At 45.7% G+C, this 24372-nt stretch overlaps 1 protein-coding gene across 1 annotated transcript in view; it reads right to left on the bottom strand.

Annotated features, from left to right (window-relative positions):
• Positions 1-8079: 8079 nt before the first annotated feature.
• The window catches only part of LOC140493638 (receptor-type tyrosine-protein phosphatase mu-like), a gene marked incomplete at its 5' end in the record, with an annotated part of 88766 nt that continues 72473 nt past the window's right edge, over positions 8080-24372 (bottom strand). Inside the window, 3 exons of the mRNA XM_072592303.1 lie at positions 8080-12095; positions 14626-14761; positions 17789-17940. Coding sequence (XP_072448404.1) covers positions 11961-12095; positions 14626-14761; positions 17789-17940 — 423 coding nt within the window. The remainder of the gene's footprint in view (positions 12096-14625; positions 14762-17788; positions 17941-24372) is intronic.

Below are 24372 nucleotides of genomic sequence, written 5' to 3'. Positions count from 1 at the left end.
GAACGTACGACTCGATGAGTGAAGAACCTACCCCTAACATCAGTCCTATATTTACCCCCCCTTAATTTAAAGCTATGCCCCCTTGTAATAGCTGACTCCATACGTGGAAAAAGGTTCTCACTGTCAACCCTATCTAACCCCCTAATCATCTTGTACACCTCTATCAAGTCACCCCTAAACCTTCTTTTCTCCAATGAAAACAACCCCAAGTGCCTCAGCCTTTCCTCATAGGATCTTCCTACCATACCAGGCAACATCCTGGTAAACTTCCTCTGCACCCGTTCCAGTGCCTCCACATCCTTCCTATAGTATGGCGACCAAAACTGCACACAATATTCCAGATGCGGCCGCACCAGAGTCTTATACAACTGCAGCATGACCTCAGGACTCCGGAACTCAATTCCTCTACCAATAAAAGCCAGTACGCCATATGCCTTCTTCACTGCACTATTTACCTGGGTGGCAACTTTCAGAGATCTGTGTACATGGACACCAAGATCCCTCTGCTCTTCCACACCACCAAGTATCCGACCATTAGCCCAGTACCCCATCTTTTTGTTACTCTTACCAAAGTGAATCACCTCACACTTAGCTACATTGAACTCCATTTGCCACCTTTCTGCCCAGCTCTGCAGCTTCTCTATATCCCGCTGTAACCTGCCACATCCTTCCTCACTGTCTACAACTCCTCCGACTTTCGTATCATCCGCAAACTTGCTCACCCAACCTTCTAACCCTTCCTCCAGGTCATTTCTCAAAATGACAAACAGCAATGGTCCCAAAACAGATCCTTGCGGAACACCGCTAGTGACGGCACTCCAAGATGAACCTTTGCCATCAACTACTACCCTCTGTCTTCTTCCAGCCAGCCAATTCCTAATCCAAACCTCCAACTCACCCTCAATGCCATATCTCTGTATTTTGTGCAGTAGCCTACCATGGGGGACCTTATCAAACGCCTTACTAAAATCCATATATACCACATCTACCGCTTCCCCCTCATCTACCTCCTTAGTCACCTTCTCATCTACCTCCTTAGTCACCTTCTCAAAGTGTAGTTGTCTTCTGTATGTCATCTCGAAATTGGAAGTATCAAAAGAGATCACCATTAGGTAATCCAAATTTCTGATGCAACTGTTCAAAAGACATCAGGGCCCCTTCCTTAAACAGGTCCCCTAAACAGGAGATACCCCTGGATCTCCAGAGTTTGAATGTGGCATCTGTAAGCCCCAGTTGAAACCCCCATGCCCTCACTATCGGAATGAGGGAAGTTTTATGAGAATTGTCCTCATTTTGCCACATTATATTCCAAGCTTTAATTGTATTTAGTATTATAGGGTTTTTAACAGTGGTTCGTGATGATTTTCCTCTTGTCTGAAAATAGAGTTTAATATGTGGGCATTTTACTTGAGAAGCCTCGATGACCAGCCAGATTGATTGCGCGTCAGACAAGACCCAATCGGCTATGTAGCTTAATAGGGAACTTAACTGATATTTCCTAAAATCTGGAAAATCCAGTCCTCCCCTTGTCTGTGGAAGCTGTAGCTTCTTCAGCTTAATGAGGGGCCGTCTATGATTCCAGATAAAGGAACCCAACCAGCCATATAATTTACATAGAGCCATCCTCGGCAGCATCACTGGAAGCATTCTCATAGGGTATAGGAGACGGGGCAGGACATTCATTTTAATTAGTGTTATTCTACCCAGCCAGGAAATTGGAAGGTCTCCCCATCGCTGGAGGTCTTACCTTATCCTCTCCAGTAAATGCACAAAGTTAGCCTTGTATAGCTGACCAAATACTGGGGTAATAAAAATGCCTAAATATAAGAAACCCTCCAGGGACCAATGAAAGGGAAAATGGGATCCGTCCACTAAGTGGGGTATCAAAGCAAGGCCACCCATTAGCATAGCCTCCGATTTTGAGATATTAATTTTATAGCCTGAATATACACTAAATGTATTAATAACTTGGATTAAGCGAGGTACGGACATCAGAGGATTACTGAGGAATAGGAGAACATCATCTGCATAAAGGGTAATTTTATGTTTACCTGTGCCAATCCTCGGGGCCGTTATATTAGGATCAGCCCATATAGCTTCTGCTAGTGGTTCAATTATTAGCGTAAATAACAATAGTGAGAGAGGACATCCTGATGGCAGCCCCTACCCACACTGAAGCTATCCAAACCTAATCCATTGGTAACCACAACTGCTTTGGGATCACTATACAATGTTGAGACTCACTTGGTAAACACCTTTCCAACGCCGAACCTTTCCAATGTGTAAAACAAATATGACCATTCAACCCTATCGAATGCCTTTTCCACATCTAATTAAACTACTACTCCTGGTATCTTTCCCTGATGGCAGGCTTGAATCATATTCAAAACCCTTCTAATATTATTGGATGATCTACGGCCCTTAATAAACCCCGTCTGATCCTCCTTTATGATATGTGGCAGTACCCTTTCTAGCCTCAATGCTAACGTTTTAGAAAGTGTTTAAAAGTCTACATTTAGCAAGGATATTGGTCTGTATGACGCGCAATCTTCTGGGTCCTTTCCTTTATTTGAGAATAAGTGAGCTATTTGCCTCTTTCAGCGAAGGCGGGAGACAGCCCTGACTGTATGCGTAGTTATACTTGTCCATAAGTGGACCAGCCAATATTCCTGTAAATTCTTTGTAGAATTCAGCTTGAAAGCCATCTGGGCCCGGTGCCTTACCGCTCTGAAGTTGCTTGATTTGCGTCAAGTATTTTTTGGACTGTTAGGGGAACATTCAGGACCGATACCTGTTCTGGGGTTAGGTCCGGAAAGGTCAAGTTTTTAAAAAATAACTGCATCCTCCTCACCTATCCTCACAATTCTGCGATTTATATAAATCAGAATAAAATTTTCTAAAGATTGCGTTAATCCTTTTGTGGTCATGAGTCAGAATACCCACACTTTCCTTGATAGACATGATAGTTTGAGGGGCCTTTTTTTCTTTGCAAGAAATGCTAAGTATCTACCAGGTTTATCGCCAAATTCATATAACCTTTGTTTTTGCAAATAATATTTCCCTCTTAGCTGTTTGGGTAAGCGTGGTGTTTAGAACTGTCCTAAGGGCCGTAATCCTTTGTAATTTGATAATAGAAGGTCTGTCAGCGTATGGTATTTCAGCTGCTTTTAAGCAAACTTCAAGCAGAAGCTGTTGTTCTCCCTTCAATTCTTTTCTGGGTCGCTGAGTATGAAATGATCAAACCTCACACATAAGTTTTGATGGTCTCCCACATCATTGATGGGTTGCTAGCTGTACCTGAATTAATTTCCAAAAAAGTTTTAAATTCTTGAGAGAAGTACTTTACAAATTTACTATCTTTCATCAGGAAGGAATCCATACGCCAATGCCGGGGGGATGTCTCGTTGTTTTCCGCCTTGATTTCCATATATACAGCAGCGTGATCAGAAATTGTTATACTACCTATTTTACAGGATGATATGGAATTTTTAAAAATCGAGGGGGCAAAATACATAAGATTCTGGTGTGACATTTATGTGGATTGGAGTAAAAAGAAAAATCTCTGCCCTGTGAATGAAGACAGCTCCATACATCTACTAATCCTAATTCTTTGTTCAAATCCACCAATTGTCTAGATCTGGGAGATACTCCAGCAGTACTCTTGGGAATCTTAGCTATTTCTGGATCCATATACAATTCAAGTCTCCCCGTATAGTTGTATGATGAGCACCGAGAGCCATCAATTTGGAGAAGGCTTCCGTTATAAATTTAAAAGGATGTGCCGGGGGACAATACAGATTTAAGATCCCATATTCCTCTCCATTTATAAGGGCTTTAATTAGAATATATCGTCCAGATTCATCTTTTATCTGATTTAGGATTTTGAAAGGGAGATTCTTCTGAATAAGGATGACAACTCCCTTACTTTTTGAGCTGAAGGAAGAAAAAAAGGCCTGATCAAATCTACCCTGTCGTAATTTCAAGTGTTCTTTATCCAATGAGTGTGTCTCCTGTAGGAGAGCTATATCAACCCTTTCTTTCTTGAGGTTTGATAATATTTTCTTCCTTTTGACTGGTGAATTACTCCCCTTGACATTGCAGGTGCACCACTTAATCGACTGACTAACCATAATCGTCTGGGCAAGTCCGAGACCCCTGGAGAGAAGAAACCATATTCATAACATCCCGAGCATAGAACATATAAAATTCACAAAAATAGAGATTCTTTAATACACTCACATCAATATAATAAAAAACTATTTCTAAATAAAAAAAATATAAAACGTGTTTAAACGGAGATATTCCCCCTTGTTCCCAGGGGGTGTCACTTCCTTTCCAAAGGTCCATCCTATCCTCTCCCAACCAGTGCCCCACCCTTGACCCAAAGGCTCCTCGATAGCGTGAAGAAAATTCAAATATACTACAGAACTAGAGTTAACAGTGAGCACCCTACTCCCCCCCCCCGCCCACCCACATCAACACCTGGATATATTTTGTAATGGGGTGTAGGTTTGCTCGCCAAGCTGTAGGTTTGATATCCAGACGTTTCATTACCTGGCAGGTAACATCATCAGTGGTGACCTCCAAGTGAAGACAAGCTGTTGTCTCCTGCTTTCTATTTATATGTTTGTCCTGGATGGGGTTCCTGGAGTTTTTGGTGATGTCATTTCCTGTTCGTTTTCTGTGGGGTTGATAGATGGTATCTAGATCTCTGTGTTTGTTTATGGTGTTGTGGTTGGAATGCCAGGCCTCTAGGAATTCTCTGGCATGTCTTTGCTTAGCCTGTCCCAGGATAGATCTGTTGTCCCAGTCGAAATGGTGGTTTGTTTCCTCCGTGTGTAGGGCTACGAGGGAGAGAGGGTCGTGTCTTTTTGTGGCTAGCTGGTGTTTGTGTATCCTGGTGGCTAACTTTCTCCCTGTTTGTCCTACATAGTGTTTGTGGCTGTCCTTGCATGGAATTTTGAAGATGACATTGGTTTTGTCCATGGGTTGTACTGGGTCTTTTAAGTTTGTTCGTTTTTGTTTGAGAGTGTTGGTGGGTTTGTGTGCTACTAGGATTCCGAGGGGTCTTAGCAGTCTGGCTGTCATTTCTGAAACTACTTTGATGTATGGTAAGGTGATTAGGGTTTCTGGCTGTGTTAGGTCTGCTTGTCATGGTTTGTTCTTGAGGAATCTGCGGACTGTATTTTTTGAGTATCCGTTCTTCTTGAATATGTTATATAGCTGTTTTCCGAAGTTCGTCTGTGCTGCAGTGTGTGGTGGCTCGTTGGAATAGTTCTGATGCAGCTTTGTTTGTGTGTGTTGGGATGGTTGCTGGTGTAGTTAAGTATTTGGTCACTGTTTGTCGGTTTTCTGTATACGCAGGTTTGTAGTTCTCCGTTGTCCTTTCTTTCGACTGTGACGTCCAGGAATGCGAGTTTGTTGTCGGTTTCTTCCTCCTTGGTGAACTTTATGCCTGTGAGGGTGTTGTTGATGATGTTAAATGTCTCTTCTATCTTGTTTCGTTTTGTGATGACAAAGGGGTCATCTACGTAGTGGACCCAGATTTTCGGTTTGATGGTTGGTAGGGCTGTTTGTTCTAGTCTTTGCATTACCGCTTCTGCTATGAATCCTGAGAGCGGAGATCCCATGGGTGTGTCGTTGGTTTGTTTGTATGCAAGGACAGCCACAAACACTATGTAGGACAAACAGGAAGAAAGTTAGCCACCAGGATACATGAACACCAGCTAGCCACAAAAAGACACAACCCTCTTTCCCTCATAGCCCTACACACGGAGGAAAAAAAAACATTTTGACTGGGACAACAGATCTATCCTGGGACAGACTAAGCAAAGACATGCCAGAGAATTCCTAGAGGCCTGGCACTCCAACCACAACACCATAAACAAACACATAGATCTAGATACCATCTATCAACCCCACAGAAAACGAACAGGAAATGACATCACCACAAACCCCAGGAACCCCATCCAGGACAAACATATAAATAGAAAGCAGGAGACAACAGCTTCGCTTCACTTGGAGGTCACCACTGATGATGATACCTGCCAGGTAATGAAACGTCTGGATATCAAACCTACAGCTCAGTGAGCAAACCTACATCCTAAACCTCAACCTGAGCTACAAACCTTCACAAACCTGCAAAAACATATTTGGTAATGTTAATACCATGTATAAACATATATAATGATAAAATTACAGTCTCAACAAGTAATAATTAAATATAATAATATAAAATAACAGGGGAAAACCAGCCCGCTCCTAAAGAACAACATTAACTAGAACCCCTGGCCTATATATACATATAAAAAAAGGGAGAAAATCGCTAAGTAGAGAACAAATAAATAAACCCCTCTCCCCACCCCCCCGAAGATAATATTAAAGAGTAAGGTAAAGAAAGGGATTAATATAAAAAAAAGGGGGATGTAAACTGGAGTGGGGGGAGAGCAAAACAACATCAATTAACTCTTACAATTTATGTAAGAGAATCCAGAAATTCCTTGGCCTTCTCTGGTGATCCGAAGTTGTACACGGACCCTTCATGGCTAAAACGTAGTGTTGCTGGGTAGCATTGGGTGTTTAAGTTCTTTAAACACTTCTTTGCTTCGTCAAACACCTTCCTAGATTAGATTAGATTAGATTACTTACAGTGTGGAAACAGGCCCTTCGGCCCAACAAGTCCACACCGACCCGCCGAAGCGTAACCCACCCATACCCCTACATCTACATCTACATCTACATCTACATCTACCCCTTACCTAACACTACGGGCAATTTAGCCTGGCCAATTCACCTGACCTGCACATCTTTGGACTGTGGGAGGAAACCGGAGCACCCGGAGGAAACCCACACAGACATGGGGAGAACGTGCAAACTCCACACAGAGAGTTGTCTGAGGCGGGAATTGAACCTGGGTCTCTGGCGCTGTGAGGCAGAAGTGCTAACCACTGTGCCACCGTGCCGCCCACAAGTTTGGTCCTATTTTGGACCAAAGCTGGGGAGAAGTCCTGAAATAGCATAATCTTGGATCCTTTGTAAATCATGGCTTGGGGATCTTTCCCAAGATTTCTGGAAACTTCTAAGAGCATCTGCCTCTCCTTGTAGCTCTGCAGCCAGAACAGGACCGGGCAGGGGTGCTGGTTCGAGCCGGGCCCATGCATTGCAGTCCGGTAGGCCCATTCCACCCTTTCCTGGCCTGATCCCCAGCCTCCAGATTTAACAGCTGTGGAAGTCACTACTCGAGGAACGCTGTAAGCTGGCCTTCCTCTTCCTGTTCGGGAAGGCCCAGCAAACGAATAGTTCGAGGTCGTCGATGTGATTTTCTGCGGTCCGGACTCGCTGTTCAAGAGTCCAGACCAGACCCATGGCCAATTCTGCGGTAGTCTCGGAGGCCGCGGCCTCTAGCTCCGCCCCTCCGATTCGGCGCTCGGTTTCCTCAATGTCTCGGTCGTGCTTTTGTAGCGTGGCCAAGAGTGAATTCCATCTGCTCTGGGACTCTTCAATGAAAGCGTCGATCTTTGCGTCAAGTTTGGAAATTACTTCCACAAGACTCGCCATCATAGGTAAGTCCCCCGGGGCGGCTGCAGGCGCCTCTGCTGCAGTTGGGGAGGGTGGGGGAGGGGGCTCCTGTGCGCTGAGAACTGCGGGCACCTTTCCCCTTAGTCATTTTTACAGGAGATTAGATGGTTTAAATTCAGTACTGAGCAACTAATTACATTAAGTAAAAACTATTTTAAATGATTTAGTGAGTGTGGTGGGGGTGGGTGGCCCACTTTGCCCAAGTCTTGGGAGGAGCACTTATAGACTCAGACTTGCTGGGTCACCGCCATCTTGGATCCCCACAGTGTGACTTTCTACAGCACCAAGTTCCAAAGGATCACTACAATTATACTCTAGCCAAACGGCCTGTATTTTATTTGCCTTTAGCAAGGTCATACTTCACTGAAACAGAAGCACACAATGCTGCAGGTTTCGTTTTAACATCAAACAAAATATATTTTTTCAAAAGAGAGGAAGATGAAATAGTAAAAATCAAAATATATACATTTAATACAGTTACAATTCCAAAATACATGGTAAAAATACAAAATAAAAATGAGAAAAATTGTGGATGCTACAATTCCATTATTTCCAAAAGCACTTCCCATTACAGTTCTCAAACATTTGAAAGAATTCCCTTCTCTATTCCATATTGGGGTTTTATTTGGCTGTTAATTCAATTCCTGATTGTGAAATCAGATCAATGCTTCCTTTGTTTATCTGAGCTCTGTCCTCTCTGTCCTCTGTTAACTGAGCTCTGTCCTCTCAGATTCAAAAACCTCCTTTACATTTTTAACCAAACACTTCTGGTCTGAAACTTTTAACTAAACTCCTAATTTTGAAGTAACAAATTATAAAAATTCTAAATTAACTTTTCCCTTTCTCAGGAGCAACTGTTTTACAGGTCCAGCTTTAACTAGGAACCTTGCAGAACTGTCAACACTGAACTAGAAGCTTGTTTCCAAGCTATGGGTAGGAGAAAGTGAGGACTGAAGGTGCTGGAGATCAGAGCTGAAAATGTGTTGCTGGAAAAGCGGAGCAGGTCAGGCAGCATCCTGAAGGTCCTGAAGGCAGCAGGTCAGGAATCCTGAAGAAGGGCTTATGCCTGAAACGTCGATTCTCCTGCTCCTTGGATGCTGCCTGATCTGCTGCGCTTTTCCAGCAACACATTTTCAGTTCCAAGCTATGGGTGGTTTGCCTAAACCCAAAAATGTCCAGAATTTTCAATCCAAAATCCTAACAAACTGTAATATTTACCTTGTTCACTCATAATCTCTCCAAGTGTAAAAACACTTCTATTAGCCTCTCAGACTGTTATTAAAAACAATACCATGGCTACAAAATACTTGGATGTTGGGAACTTAAATCCTTTCAGACACAAAGAAATTCCACATGTCACCAGTTCAAATTAAAAAATGAAACCCTAAAGTATATTATATTTGAAAATATATAAATGACCACATCTTACATCATAGTAAGTGGAGTTTACAAACAATCCAATTGCACCAAGTGTGTTTGGTTAAACAGTGAATGGTAAATGGAGAAATTGTCATTGGAAAAGTGCAAAACGTTCCACTACAAGAAATGGATTTGATTTTGGGAAATACCGGCCTCACCGAATTTGGTCCAACAATCAGTGGAGGAAAAAGAAACCAATTTATGATAATTCAGGATTGTTTCCTGACTGTGACTAGATCTCAGGCCTATTGAATCAGACTAGAAGAAAAGAAATCTAGGAAATAGATGATTTGGAATATAATTTTTGAAAATTTAATTGAAAAGGACGAAGATAAAGAGAATGAGACTAAAATGTTTGGCACATCTTCTTTAATAGAAATGCAACAAGTGGATTCTGAATTGAAGAAGTTATATTAAACAGCCTATTCAGAAATTAAACCAGAAACAATCCTTGTGCTCATTTACTTGAAAGACCAAGTATTTCATGAGGAAAATGCGACATTGTCAAATCTCAGGTGCTGAGCAATGGTCCATCAGGTAGTAACTCCATCTGACACGCTAATGAAATTTTAAAGTGGCTCGTGAAATTCCAAATGGCTGGTCACTTAGGTACCAGGAAAAACAGGCTAAATATTAAAACATTTCTATTGCCAGGATTACATAAGGATGTAATCAAATTTTACCAGGCTGGTCTACATGCCCGGAAGTGGGGAAACACCACCCTCAATTGAATCTACTGAAATTAGTCACACAGAGGCCAGGATCCCATCACCCTTTGTTTACACATATACAGTACATGGCACTGACCCAGTTAACACAGAGCCGCCTCTCAGAGTGAGCAGAACCTCTGACACTCCTGTTTTTATCTGTCAGCCAGGGGTCCCTGATTAGACCAGATTAACAGTCTTAATCAGGAAACTCAGATTCTTTGAGATCCACCTAGCTGACTTTGTTACAATCAAGACATCTACATGTTTAATTTTTATACCAGACTGAAGGTCATTTAGCAGCTGTAAGAGTCCTCTCTAAATCTAAGAAGAGGAATCAATATATTTTATTCATTTTAGATGTCTCCATAAGACCTCATGAAGCAGTATCTTTATGGAGAATTACTGCTAAGGTGGGAGGAGAAAAGCTGGTTTGACTTTTTAAAAGTTATGGATAACGCAAATAAATGCAATTAGATTAAGGTTCAAATTTTACAGAGGTAACATAGGGAGGGGTATAGGGGCTGCAGGAGATGACAAAGATAGGGAGGGGTATAGGGGCTAGAGGGGGTTACAGAGATAGGGAGGGGGTGTAGGGGCTGGAGGGGGTTACAGAGATAGGAAGGGGTATAGGGGCTGGAGGGGGTTACAGAGATCGGGAGGGGGTGTAGGGGCTGGAGGGGGTTACAGAGATAGGAAGGGGGTGTAGGAGCTGGAGGGGGTTACAGAGATAGGGAGGGGGTGTAGGGGCTGGAGGGGGTTACAGAGATAGGAAGGGGTATAGGGGCTGGAGGGGGTTACAGAGATCGGGAGGGGGTGTAGGGGCTGGAGGGGGTTACAGAGATAGGGAGGGGTATAGGGGCTGGAGGGGGTTACAGAGATAGGGAGGGGGTGTAGGGGCTGGAAGGGGTTACAGAGATAGGGAGGGGGTGTAGGGGCTGGAGGGGGTTACAGAGATAGGAAGGGGGTGTAGGGGCTGGAGGGGGTTACAGAGATAGGGAGGGGTGTAGCGGCTGGAGGGGGTTACAGAGATCGGGAGGGGGTGTAGGGGCTGGAGGGGGTTACAGAGATAGGAAGGGCTATAGGGGCTGGAGGGGGTTACAGAGATAGGGAGGGGGTGTAGGGGCTGGAAGGGGTTACAGAGATAGGGAGGGGGTGTAGGGGCTGGAGAGGGTTACAGAGATAGGGAGGTGTATAGGGGCTGGAGGGGGTTACAGAGATAGAGAGGAGGTGTAGGGGCTGGAAGGGGTTACAGAGATAGGGAGGGGGTGTAGGGGCTGGAGGGGGTTACAGAGATAGGAAGGGGGTGTAGGGGCTGGAGGGGGTTACAGAGATAGGGAGGGGTGTAGCGGCTGGAGGGGTTACAGAGATAGGGAGGGGTATAGGGGCTGGAAGGGGTTACAGAGATCGGGAGGGTGTGTAGGGGCTGGAGGGGGTTACAGAGATAGGGAGGGGTATAGGGGCTGGAAGGGGTTACAGAGATAGGGAGGGGGTGTAGGGTCTGGGGGGGTTACAGAGATAGAAAGGGGGTGTAGGGGCTGGAAGGGGTTACAGAGATAGGGAGGGGTATAGAGGCTGGAAGGGGTTACAGAGATAGGGAGGGGTGTAGGGGCTGAAAGGGTTACAGAGATCGGGAGGGGGTGTAGGGGCTGGAGGGGGTTACAGAGATAGGAAGGGGTGTAGGGGCTGGAGGGGGTTACAGAGATAGGGAGGGGTGTAGGGGCTGGAGGGGGTTACAGATATAGGGAGGGGTGTAATGGCTGGAGGGATTACAGAGATAGGGAGGGGGTGTAGGGGCTGGAGGGGGTGTAGGGGCTGGAGGGGGTTACAGAGATAGGGAGGAGGCATAGGGGCTGGAAGGGGTTACAGAGATAGGGAGGGGGTGTAGGGGCTGGAGGGGGTTACAGAGATAGGGAGGGGTATAGAGGCTGGAAGGGGTTACAGAGATAGGGAGGGGGTGTAGGGGCTGGAGGAGGTACACAGAGAGGGAGGGATGTCGGGGCTGGAGGAGGTACACAGGGAGGGGGTGTAGGGACTGGAGGAGGTGCACAGATAGAGATAGGGTGGAGAGGCTGGAGGATGTACACAGGGAGGGAGAGGGTTACAGCCTAACAAACTGCAGCAGATAAAGAGTTTAAAATGCCAGCACATGCACCAGTTTCATTGAAATGTCCATGTAACCCTATAAACTGTGACTGTGCATTCGACTGAGGAATGATTGAGAGCACTCAGAGATCCACGCTATCATGGCTGTGTTCACCATCTATCATTAACCATCTTGTTACTGGGCTTGTTCTGATTCCTGGTGGGTTTGCCCAATGTTCTCATATTTATTGGAAGGCCTGTCTGATGGTAAGCCATTGCCAGCTGATAGCAGAAGGTGTACTGATCCTGCAGAGAGAGAGGAAGACAGTCATCACATGTTAGAAACCATGGCAACAGGGTCAGAAAACCCCAGTGAAAGACCATATTCTTTGGGTAAAGCAGTTCTGAGTAACAGTGTAAGGACTCTAACCACAAAGAGAGTGTTCGTGGTTATTGAAGGTCAGTCATCTCAGCTCCAGGACATCTCTGCAGGAGTCCCTCAGGGGAGTGTCTGAGACCCAACCATCTTCAGCTGCTTCATCAATGACCTTCCTTCCACCAGAAGGTCAGAAGTGATGTTCCCTGATGATTGTACAATGTTCAGCACCGTTCACAACTCCTCAGGTACTGGAACAGTCCGTGTTCAAATACAACAAGATCTGGACAATCTCCAGGCTTGGGCCGACAAGTGGAAAGTAACATTCAATGACCATCTCCAGTAAGAGAGGATCCAACCATCACACCTTCAGATTCAATGGCATTACCATCTTTGTATCCCCTGCTATTAAGATCTGGGGGTTACAATTGACTAGAAACTGAATGGGACACACTACATAAACAGTGTTCACAAGAGCAGGTCAGAGGCTGGGAATACTGCGGTAAGTAACTCCCCTCCTGACTCCCTGAAGCCTGTCCACCATCTGTGGATGGGGGCAGCTCCAACAACACTCAAGAAGCTTGACACCATCCAGGATAAAGCAGCCCCCATTTAATTGGCACCACACCCACAAACACCCACTCCCTCCCCCACAGACACCGTGATGATGCTGATCCTTGGCCTTTTGTTCCCCCAGAGGGGTTATAAAAGCAGCGATTCTGAAATGTCTGACTTGGATGGGTTTTAGGGCCAATTTGATTATAGCTAACAGATACCGCATCAGACAAAAAGCTTAAAAAATGTGTACAATGAAAGAAAAGTGGCCAATTCGCCCAGCTCAACTTTCCTCTGGTTTGATTTGGTTTTGGCAGTCTGGCTATTCACTATAAACAGTCAGGCAGGTTTGAGGCTGCTGGTCCAAGAAACAGCTACAAGGAAAGATGGTGTTCCATGCTCTCTTCTGTAAGACCCTGTGTTTGATTTTACCTGATTCTAGTGATTCCTGAAAGCTGACCATTATCTCTCCAGCTATCCCCGTTAGAATGCTGGGGTGTAGTCTATCTGGTTCAGCTGATTTATCCACCTTCAGGCCATTCAGTTTTTCTAGCACCTTCTCTTTGGTGATGGCCACCATACTCAGCTCTGCCCCCTCACTCTCTTAAATGTTTGGGATATTACTCGTGTCTTCCACCACGAAGACTGAGAAAAAGTAATTACTCAGTTTCTCAGCCATTTCCTAGTTTCCCACTACTATCTCTCCAGCATCATTTTCCAGTAGCCCAATGTCTACTTTAGATTCTCTTTTGTCCTTTATGTATCTTACAGTCTTCCTTTATACCACTGGCTTTCTGACCCTCATATTTAATCTTCTCCCTCATTTATTTTTAGTTGCCCTCTGTTGGTCTTTGTAAGCTTCCCAATCCTCTGGTTTCCCCCGGCCCTTTTGCCACATTATATGCTTTCATTGCATCCCTCCCTTCCCCAGTCAGCCACGGTTGCCTCATCCTCCATGTACCAGGCTTCGTTTTCCTCGGGATGAATCTTTGCTGTGTCTCCTGAATTACTCCCAGAAACTCCTGCCATTGCTGTTCCACTCTCTTTCCTGTTCAGTTACACAAGCTGCTCCAAAAAGCCATCTCATAGACATTCCTCAAATTCCTTTCCTTCCAATCCACTCCCAACCTGATTTTCCCAGTCCACCTGCAAACTGAAATCCCCCATGATCACTGTAACTTTGTCATTCCAGCACACGCTAACTCGGGACCAGGGACCCAGTGATCCACACGTGTCATTGATAGGCCATGGCCAATCACCTGGTGATCCAGTTACTGTGTCATTGCTGACCTGGGAGCAGTGATCTGGTGATCCACTCACCGTGTTGTTGATGACCTGGGAGCAGTGATCTGGTGATCCACTCACCGTGTCATTGCTGACCCGAGAGCAGTGACCTGGTGATCCACTCACCGTGTCATTGCTGACCTGGGAGCAGTGATCTGGTGATCCAGTTACTGTGTCATTGCTGACCTGGGAGCAGTGATCTGGTGATCCACTCACCGTGTTGTTGATGACCTGGGAGCAGTGATCTGGTGATCCACTCATCGTGTCATTGCTGACCTGGGAGCAGTGATCTAGTGATCCACTCACCGTGTTGTTAATGACCTGGGAGCAGTGATCTAGTGATCCACTCACCGTGTTGTTGCTGACCTGGGAGCAGTGATCTGGTGATCCACTCACCGTGTTGTTAATGACCTGGGAGCAGTGATCTAGTGATCCACTCACCGTGTTGTTAATGACCTGGGAGCAGTGATCTGGTGATCCACTCACCGTGTTGTTAATGACCTGGGAGCAGTGATCTGGTGATCCACTCACCGTGTCATTGCTGACCTGGGAGCAGTGATCTGGTGATCCACTCACCGTGTTGTTGATGACCTGGGAGCAGTGATCTGGTGATCCACTCACCGTGTTGTTGATGACCTGGGGCCTGCTGCTGCGGATAGTTTTGACAGCTTGGAAGACATCGACCACGGTCTCGTGCAGCATCTGCTGACAGATAAAGCTGGAAGCACAGAATAACCCACAGCGACTCGCTCCATCGCTGCAGAAAATCCACCAATCAGACAGTGGCTTCATCAACCCGCACTCCCTTCTCTGCCACATCAACACCCCTACCCTACCTTCCCTCACCTACCACCCCACACCCTCACCCACCTCCCCTAAACCCCCCACTCTCTCCCACCCACACCCCTCACCCTCTCACCCCCACCCACCCCCCTACACCCCTCACCCTCTCACCCCCACCCACTCCCCCACATCCCTCACCCGCTCACCCCCACCCACCCCCCTACACCCCTCACCCTCTCACCCCCATCCAACCCCCCTACACCCCTCACCCTCTCAACCCCATCCAACCCCCCTACACCCCTCACCCTCTCACCCACCTCTCCTAAAACCCCCACTCTCACCCACCCTTCAACCTCTCAGCCCCACCTACCCCCCACACCCCTCACCCTCTCACCCCCACCCACACTCCTCACCCTCTCACTCCCACCCACCTCCCCTACACCCCTCACCCTCACCCATTCCCCCTACACCCCTCACCCTCTCCGACACCTCCTCTCCTGTCCCCAGCACTGCAACGTCACTTTGCACCCCCTGCCCCTATCCCCTCCCCCACCGCATTCCACTCTCCGGTTCCCACCCAACCCCACAGTGAGTGTGAGACTGAGAGTAGATGTTAATATCTTCGAGGAGAAAGTGAGGACTGCAGATGCTGGAGATCAGAGCTGAAAAAGTGTTGAAATGTGAGAGTAGATGTTGGTGAGTTAGTGTTACAGTGAGAGATTATGTGAGAGCATGAAAGTGTGTGAGGGGGTGTAAGAGATTTGAGAAAGTGCCTGTTATGGTGTGTATGTTAGGGAGTGCGAGGAGGCTATGAGAGTGAGCGTGAGTGTGTAAATCAGACAGTGTGAGCGGGTGCGAGAGTGTGTGCAAATCAGAGAGTGTGAGGGAGTGCGAGGGTGGGTGTGTAATTTGGACAGCATGAGGGTATGTCAGCATGAGTGTGTAAGTCAGAGAGTGTGAGAGTGAGTGTGGAAATTGGAGAGTGTGAGTGTGCAAGTCAGAGAGTGTGAAGGTGTGAGAGTGAGTGTGTAAGTTGGCGAGTGTGAGGGTGTGAGAGTGAGTGTGTAAATCAGAGAGTGTGAGGGTGTGAGAGTAGGTGCGTAAGTCAGTGAGTGTGAGGGCGAGAGTGAGTGTGTAAGTCAGTGAGTGTGAGGATGTGACAGGGAGTATGTAAGTCGGTGAGTGTGAGGGATTGAGGGTAAGTGTGTAAGTCAGAGAATGTGTGGGTGTGAGAGTGGGTGTGCAAGACAGTAAGTGTGTAAGTCAGAGAGTGTGAGGGTGTGAGAGTGGGTGTGTAAGTTAGTGAGTGTGAGGGTGTGAGAGTGAGTGTGTAAGTCAGTGAGTGTGAGGGTGTGAGAGTGAGTGTGCAAGTCAGAGAGTGTGAGAATGGGTGTGTAAGTCGGTGAGTGTGAGGGTTTGAGGGTGGGTGTGTAAATCAGAGAGTGTGAGGGTGTGAGAGTGGGTGTGTAAGTCGGTGAGTGTGAGGGTGTGAGAGTGAGTGTGTAAGTCAGAGAGTGTGAGGGTGTAAGAGTGAGTGTGTAAGTCGGTGAGTGTGAGGGTGTGAGAGTGGCTGTGCAAGACAGTAAGTGTGAGGGTGTGAGAGTGGGTGTGTAAGTCGGTGAGTGTGAGGGTTTGAGGGTGGGTGTGTAAGTCAGAGAGTGTGAGGGTGTGAGAGTGAGTGTGTAAGTCGGTGAGTGTGAGGGTTTGAGGGTGGGTGTGTAAGTCAGAGAGTGTGAGGGTGTGAGAGTGAGTGTGTAAGTCGGTGAGTGTGAGGGTGTGAGAGTGAGTGTGTAAGTCGGTGAGTGTGAGGGTTTGAGGGTGGGTGTGTAAGTCAGAGAGTGTGAGGGTGTGAGAGTGAGTGTGTAAGTCGGTGAGTGTGAGGGTTTGAGGGTGGGTGTGTAAGTCAGAGAGTGTGAGGGTGTGAGAGTGAGTGTGTAAGTCGGTGAGTGTGAGGGTGTGAGAGTGAGTGTGTAAGTCAGTGAGTGTGAGGGTGTGAGAGTGAGTGTGCAAGTCAGAGAGTGTGAGAGTGGGTGTGTAAGTCGGTGAGTGTGAGGGTTTGAGGGTGGGTGTGTAAATCAGAGAGTGTGAGGGTGTGAGAGTGAGTGTGTAAGTCGGTGAGTGTGAGGGTGTGAGAGTGAGTGTGCAAGTCAGAGAGTGTGAGAGTGGGTGTGTAAGTCGATGAGTGTGAGGGTGTGAGAGTGAGTGTGCAAGTCAGAGAGTGTGAGAGTGGGTGCGTAAGTCAGTGAGTGTGAGGGTGTGAGAGTGGGTGTGTAAGTCAGTGAGTGTGAGGGTGTGAGAGTGAGTGCGTAAGTCGGTGAGTGTGAGGGTGTGAGAGTGGGTGCGTAAGTCGGTGAGTGTGAGGGTGTGAGAGTGGGTGTGTAAGTCGGTGAGTGTGAGGGTGTGAGAGTGGGTGTGTAAGTCGGTGAGTGTGAGGGTGTGAGAGTGAGTGTGTAAGTCGGTGAGTGTGAGGGTGTGAGAGTGGGTGTGTAAGTCGGTGAGTGTGAGGGTGTGAGAGTGAGTGTGTAAGTCGGTGAGTGTGAGGGTGTGAGAGTGGGTGTGTAAGTCGGTGAGTGTGAGAGTGGGTGTGTAAGTCGGTGAGTGTGAGGGTGTGAGAGTGAGTGTGTAAGTCGGTAAGTGTGAGGGTGTGAGAGTGAGTGTGTAAGTCGGTGAGTGTGAGGGTGTGAGAGTGGGTGTGTAAGTCGGTGAGTGTGAGAGTGGGTGTGTAAGTCGGTGAGTGTGAGGGTGTGAGAGTGAGTGTGTAAGTCGGTGAGTGTGAGGGTGTGAGAGTGGGTGTGTAAATCGGTGAGTGTGAGGGTGTGAGAGTGGGTGTGTAAATCGGTGAGTGTGAGGGTGTGAGAGTGGGTGTGTAAGTCGGTGAGTGTGAGGGTGTGAGAGTGGGTGTGTAAGTCGGTGAGTGTGAGGGTGTGAGAGTGAGTGTGTAAGTCGGTGAGTGTGAGGATTGCGTACTGGCTGTTGAAGATATCAGGTTCTCCTCACTCACCAGCAGGTGACGAGGATTGGTTTATTCCCATTCTGTTGTTGCCATGAATCCAGCTCCTGGATGATCCTGATGATGGAGTTTGGGGATTGAGGGACAGGGTCCCCCATTGGCCAATTATCAAGCTGCAGAACTTTAATCTCATACTTCACATTCTGCAACAAGAAGATCAAGCCTAAGTGTTCTATCCCCAGTCCATGTGATTCCTGAACAAGTCAGGGCTGAGACTATAACTCAATCGGATAAATTGGCATTTCTTCTTTCTAATTTCATGTGTTGATCTTTCACTGAAACATAAACTTGCATTGCTTCAGATCTGATTTTAACAATAAAACAGAAGTTCATTACACTGAAGGAGTGAAGGTAACATGAAACAAAGTCAGCTCTTCACATTCAACACAATTTGAAAGATTTCAAAATGGAAAAACCAACTCCAACCTTCCCCAAAGTTATCCCTTTCCATTACTCAAGTCCCACAGACAGATCCCTTCCTTATCACAGCTATGGCTTTGGATTCACTGTTTCTTTCAGTGTTGAACTTGAGGGCTTGGTAGCCTCTTCCTTGAGTATTCACACAACTGAGCTTAGATGTGAACTTTCAAACTTAAACTGAGGGAATCTATCTCCTGACTGTTTGGGTCTCACTTCTTTCTCAAGGAGTAACAGTACTCACATATGACTCCAGTCAGGTTTTTAAAAGGTTTGCAATCTTCCCCAAAACAAAAATGAATTATTAATTTTCCCAACCTGAAAGTGAGCTAATTCTTTTGATGTTTGCTTGCTGTGATCCTGAACCCGATAATGCAAACAAACGCACATAATCATTGCAAAAGGGTCTCAGTAACCTGCTCTCTTGTTTCAAAATCCTCACTGCAAACAAACTGACAAGTTAAATATTAAAACATACAGACCAACACTCCTATTCCACTAAGTCAAAATTCAAGCTTAAAAGTAAATGATAATATACAGAAATCACACACCTTCCATTCCCTAAGAAACAGGAGCAGAAGCAGACCATACAACTGCTCTAACATCCAAAACAATCAAGACCAGTCCTTGACATAAACTCCAGTTTCCACCCACCTCTCACACTTACCCGTACTCCATCTGCCACTCCTTCAGCTCACCTAAATCTCCTTGAAGCCTCTTTGCATTATCCTCACAAACCCCTTCCCCCCAAGTTTTATGATATCTGCCAAACCGGGAATCATTTATTTGGCCCCACACCCGAATCATTGATAATTAATGTGAGCAGTTGAGGCCCAAGCACTGATCCTTGTGATGCCCCACTGGTCACAGCCTGCCAACGTGATAATCACCCATTTGATTCTACTCTCTCTTTTCTGCCAGTTAAACAGTCCTTAATCTCAGTAAGAATAATTTCTCAATTCCATGAATTTTAACATTGTTCAATAACCAGTTACGTGGGACTTAATCAAATGCCTTCGGGAAATCTAAATACACCACCTCCAAATGTTCCTCTTCTCAATGCTGTCTGTTACACGTTAAACACACTCCATCACGTTTCCCTATCATAAATACATGTGGACTCTGTCTGCTCAGGCAGTTATTTCCTGTATATCAAGTTTAAAATCATTTGTTGTATATTCCCTACTCCTGTCCTCAGGATAATAGATCTGTTGTTCCCCATTTTTTTCTGTCTCCCTCTTTTCTGAAACAGTAATGATGATATTTTCAATCTTCCAATCTGCAGGTACTATTTCAGAAATAACCAAATTTTAAAAGATGATTAATAATGGAACCATGAGTCCTCAAGTCATCTCCTTCCACACTCGAGGGAGAAAGGGAGCAAGTCCTTGGGATTCATCAACTTCATTTCCAGTAGTTGCTCCTTTCAGGTGCACAGTCTGACAGGAACCCTGCATCTTAATTATTTCAGAGATGCTCCGTGCTGTACATCTCTATCACTCTATGACCCTCTTGTGCCTTTCTGTGAAGATGGACACAAAGTACTTACATACTTTTACATAGAACATGGAACATTCCAGCGCAGTACAGGCCCTTCGGCCCTCGATGTTGCGCCGCCCTGTCATACTAATCTGAAGCCCATCTAACCTATACTATTCCATGTACGTCCATTTGCCTGTCCAATGATGACTTAAATGTCCTTAAACTTGGCGAATCTACTTCCGTTGCAGGCAAAGTATTCCATACCCTTACTACTCTCCGAGTAAAGAAACTACCTCTGACATCTGTCTTACACCTATCACCCAGGAAGAAAGTGAGGACTGCAGATGCTGGAGATCAGAGCTGAAAATGTGTTGCTGGAAAAGTGCAGCAGGTCAGGCAGCATCCAAGAAACAGGAAAAGCCCTTCCTGAAGAAGAGCTGATGCCCGAAACGTCGATTCTCCTGTTCCTTGGATGCTGCCTGACCTGCTGCGCTTTTCCAGCAACACATTTTCAGCTCTATCTCTATCACCCCTCCATTTAAAGCTATGCCCCTCGTGCTCGCCGTCCCCATACTTGGAAAAAGGCTCTCCCTGCCCACCCTATCTAACCCTCTGATTATCTTGTATGTCTCTATTAAGTCACCTCTCAACCTCCTTCTCTCTAACGAAAACAGCCTCAAGTCCCTCTGCCTTTCCTCGTAAGACCTTCCCTCCAAACCAGGCAACATCCTGGTAAATCTCCTCTGCACCCTTTCCAAAGCTTCCACATCCTTCTTATAATGCGGTGACCAGAACTGTACACAATACTCCAAGTGTGGCCGCACCAGAGTTTTGTACAGCTGCAGCATAACCTCATGGTTCTGGAACTGGATCCCTCTATCAATAAAAGGTAACACACTGTATGCCTTCTTAACAACCCTGTCAACCTGGGTGGCAACTTTCAAGGATCTGTGTACATGGACACCGAGATCTCTCTGCTCATCTACACTACCAAGAATCTTACCATTAGCCCAGTACTTTGCATTCCAGTTACTCCGACCAAAGTGAATCACCTCACACTAGTCCACATTAAACTCCATTTGCCACCTCTCAGCCCAGCTCTGCAGCTTATCTATGTCTCTCTGTAACCTACAACATCCTTCATCACTATCCACAACTCCACCGACCTCAGTGTCGTCTGCAAATTTACTAACCCACCCTTCTACGCCCTCATCCAGGTCTTTTATAAAAATGACGAACAGCAGTGGACCCAACACCGACCCTTGTGGTACACCACTAGTAACTGGACTCCAGGATGAACATTTCCCATCAACCACCACCCTCTGTCTTCTTTCAGCAAGCCAGTTACTGATCCAAACTGCTATATCTCCCACAATCCCATTTCTCCGCATTTTGTACAATAGCCTACTGTGGGGCACCTTATCGAACGATAAGGTTTTATTTGCATTTTAATTCACTTCTCCTGTCTCTGCACATCTCATCTGTGCTAATCTTTTTGTTCTTTTCACATGAATGGAAGTGTTTATATTCCATTTATATGTTTCCTACTATTTTACATTCCTTGCAAGATCCTGGTAAATCTTTTCTGAACCCTCTCCAATGTAATAATATCCTTCCTATAACAAGATGACCAGAACTGGACACAGTACTCCAACAGTGGTCTCACCAATGACCTGTACAACCTCAACATGATGTCCCAACCCTGATATTCAAAGGTCTAAGCAAAGAAGGGAAATGTGCTCAATGCCTTAACTACCCTGTGTGTCAGTGATGAAGATTCACTGAATTATATACCAGAACCCCTAGGTCTCTCTATTCTACAACACTACCTTTAATTGTTATAAGCTGTGCTCGTTTATTTTGCCAAATTCAATATCTTATTTTAATCCAAATTAAACTCCTTCTGTTACTCTTCAGCCCAACTGATCAAGATCCCTTTGTAATCTTAGACATCCTTTGTCACTGCCCGCTATACCGCCAATGTTCGAGTCATCTGCAAAATTACTAACGATGCCTTCTATATTCTCATCTAAATCATTTCGATGAACCACAAACAAAAGCCGATCCCTGTGGAACACTGCTGGTCATCGGCCTCTAGTCCAAAAACCAACCCTCCACCACCATCCTTGATCTCCTGATGTTAAGCCAATTCTTAATTCAATTGGCAAGCTCACCCTGAATCATATGTGATCTAACTTAACCAATTAGTCTACCATGTGGAACCTTGTCAAAGGCTTTACTAAAGTCCAAGTAAACAATGTCTACCGTTCTGTCCTCAGAAATTTTCTTGGTGACTTCCTCAAAAAACTCCAAGTGTGAGAGATTCAATTTCCCTCGCACAAAACCATGCTGACTATCCCTAAGCATTCCTTACTTCTCCAAATGCATACAAATCCTATCTTTCAGAATCACCTCCAACAACCTACCCACCAATGAAGTCAGGCTCACAGGTCTATAGTCCCCAGGCTTCTCCTTACATCCCTTTTTAAACAAAGGCACAACATTAGCGATGCTCCAGTCATCTGGCATCTCCCCCACATTTATAGATGATGCAAGTATTTCTTCATGGGTCCCCACAATTTCCTCTCAAATTTCCCAACACATCCTCAGATACACCTGATCAGGTTCTGGAGATTTATTCACCTTTATGTTTTCTAAGATCTCCAGCGTTTTCTCTTCTGTAATGTGAACGGTTTTCAAACCATCAGTACTTGTTTCTCAGAGTTCTCAGAGTTCTCTAGCTTCTGGTTCCTCCTTCTTTGGTCTAATTGCACCTTTCATTGTCTTGTTAGCAATGGCTCATTGATAGTTACAGTGGCTATTTTTACCTTAAAAGAATGAATGGTTTTTGAAAACTCTCTAAATGCAAGCCATTGCCTAACTATCATCAAACCTTTTAATGTACTTTTACAATCATCTCAACCAACATCCATAAGACCATAAGACATAGGAGTGGAAGTAAGGCCATTCGGCCCATCGAGTCCACTCCGCCATTCAATCATGGCTGATGCGCATTTCAGCTCCACTTGCCAGCGTTCTCCCCGTAGCCCTTAATTCCTCTAGACAACAAGAACCTATCAATCTCGGCCTTGAAGACATTTAGCGTCCCGGCTTCCACTGCACTCCGTGGCAATGAATTCCACAGGCCCACCACTCTCTGGCTGAAGAAATGTCTCCGCATTTCCGTTCTGAAATGACCCCCTCTAATTCTAAGGCTGTGTCCACGGGTCCTAGTCTCCTCGCCTAACAGAAACAATTTTCTAGCATCCACCTTTTCAAAGCCATGTATTATTTTGTACGTTTCTATTAGATCTCCCCTTAATCTTCTAAACTCCAACGAATACAATCCCAGTATCCTCAGCCGTTCCTCATATGCTAGACCTGTCATTCCAGGGATCATCCGTGTGAATCTCCGCTGGACACGTTCCAGTGCCAGTATGTCCTTCCTGAGGTGTGGGGACCAAAACTGGACACAGTACTCCAAATGGGGCCTAACCAGAGCTTTATAAAGTCTTAGTAGTACATCTCTGCTTTTATATTCCAACCCTCTTGAGATAAGAGACAACATTGCATTCGCTTTCTTAATCACAGACTCAACCTGCATGTTTACCTTTAGAGAATCCTCGACTAGCACTCCCAGATCCCTTTGTGCTTTGGCTTTATTAAGTTTCTCACCATTTAGAAAGTAGTCCATTCCTATATTCTTTTTGCCAAAGTGCAAGACCTCGCACTTGCTCACGTTAAATTCCATCAGCCATTTCCTGGACCACTCTCCCAACCTGTCTAGATCCTTCTGTAGCCTCCCCACTTCCTCAGTACTACCTGCCTGTCTACCTAACTTTGTATCATCGGCAAACTTCGCTAGAATGCCCCCGGTTCCCTCATCCAAATCATTAATATATAATGCGAACAGCTGTGGCCCCAGCACCGAACCCTGCGGGACACCGCTCGTCACCGGCTGCCATTCTGAAAAGGAACCTTTTATCCCAACTCTCTGCCTTCTGTTAGATAGCCAATCCTCAATCCATCCCAGCAGCTCACCTCGAACACCATGGGCCCTCACCTTGCTCAGCAGTCTCCCGTGTGGCACCTTATCAAAGGCCTTTTGAAAGTCCAGATAGACCACATCCACTGGGTTCCCCTGGTCTAACCTACTTGTTACCTCTTCAAAAAATTCCAACAGGTTTGTCAGGCATGACCTCCCTTTACTAAATCCATGTTGACTTGTTCTAATCAGACTCTGCTCTTCCAAGAATTTAGAAACCTCATCCTTAATGATGGATTCTAGAATTTTACCAACAGCCAAGGTTAAGCTGATTGGCCTATAATTTTCCATCTTTTCCATCCTCCTCCAATATTCACAATTGCCTTTACATAGACTTAAAATCCAAGCTTTAGATTAGAACATAGAAGATTAAACGGTACAGAACAGTACAGGCCCTTCGGCCTACAATGTTGTGCCAAGCATTTATCTTAATCTAAGATCAACCTAACCTACACCCCTCAATTTACTACCGCCCATATGCTTGTCCAGCAGTTGCTTCAATGTCCCTAATGTTTGTGACTCTACCATCACCGTTGGAAGTGCATTCCATGCACGCATCACTCTCTGCGTAAAGAATCTACCTCTGACATCCGGCCTATACCTTCCTCCAATCACCTTAAAATTATGCCTC

Source organism: Chiloscyllium punctatum, chromosome 2 (genome assembly GCF_047496795.1).
Source record: "Chiloscyllium punctatum isolate Juve2018m chromosome 2, sChiPun1.3, whole genome shotgun sequence".
In the NCBI taxonomy this organism is placed as follows: Eukaryota; Metazoa; Chordata; class Chondrichthyes; order Orectolobiformes; family Hemiscylliidae; genus Chiloscyllium; species Chiloscyllium punctatum.
This window is presented reverse-complemented; position numbering and strand designations above follow the sequence as displayed.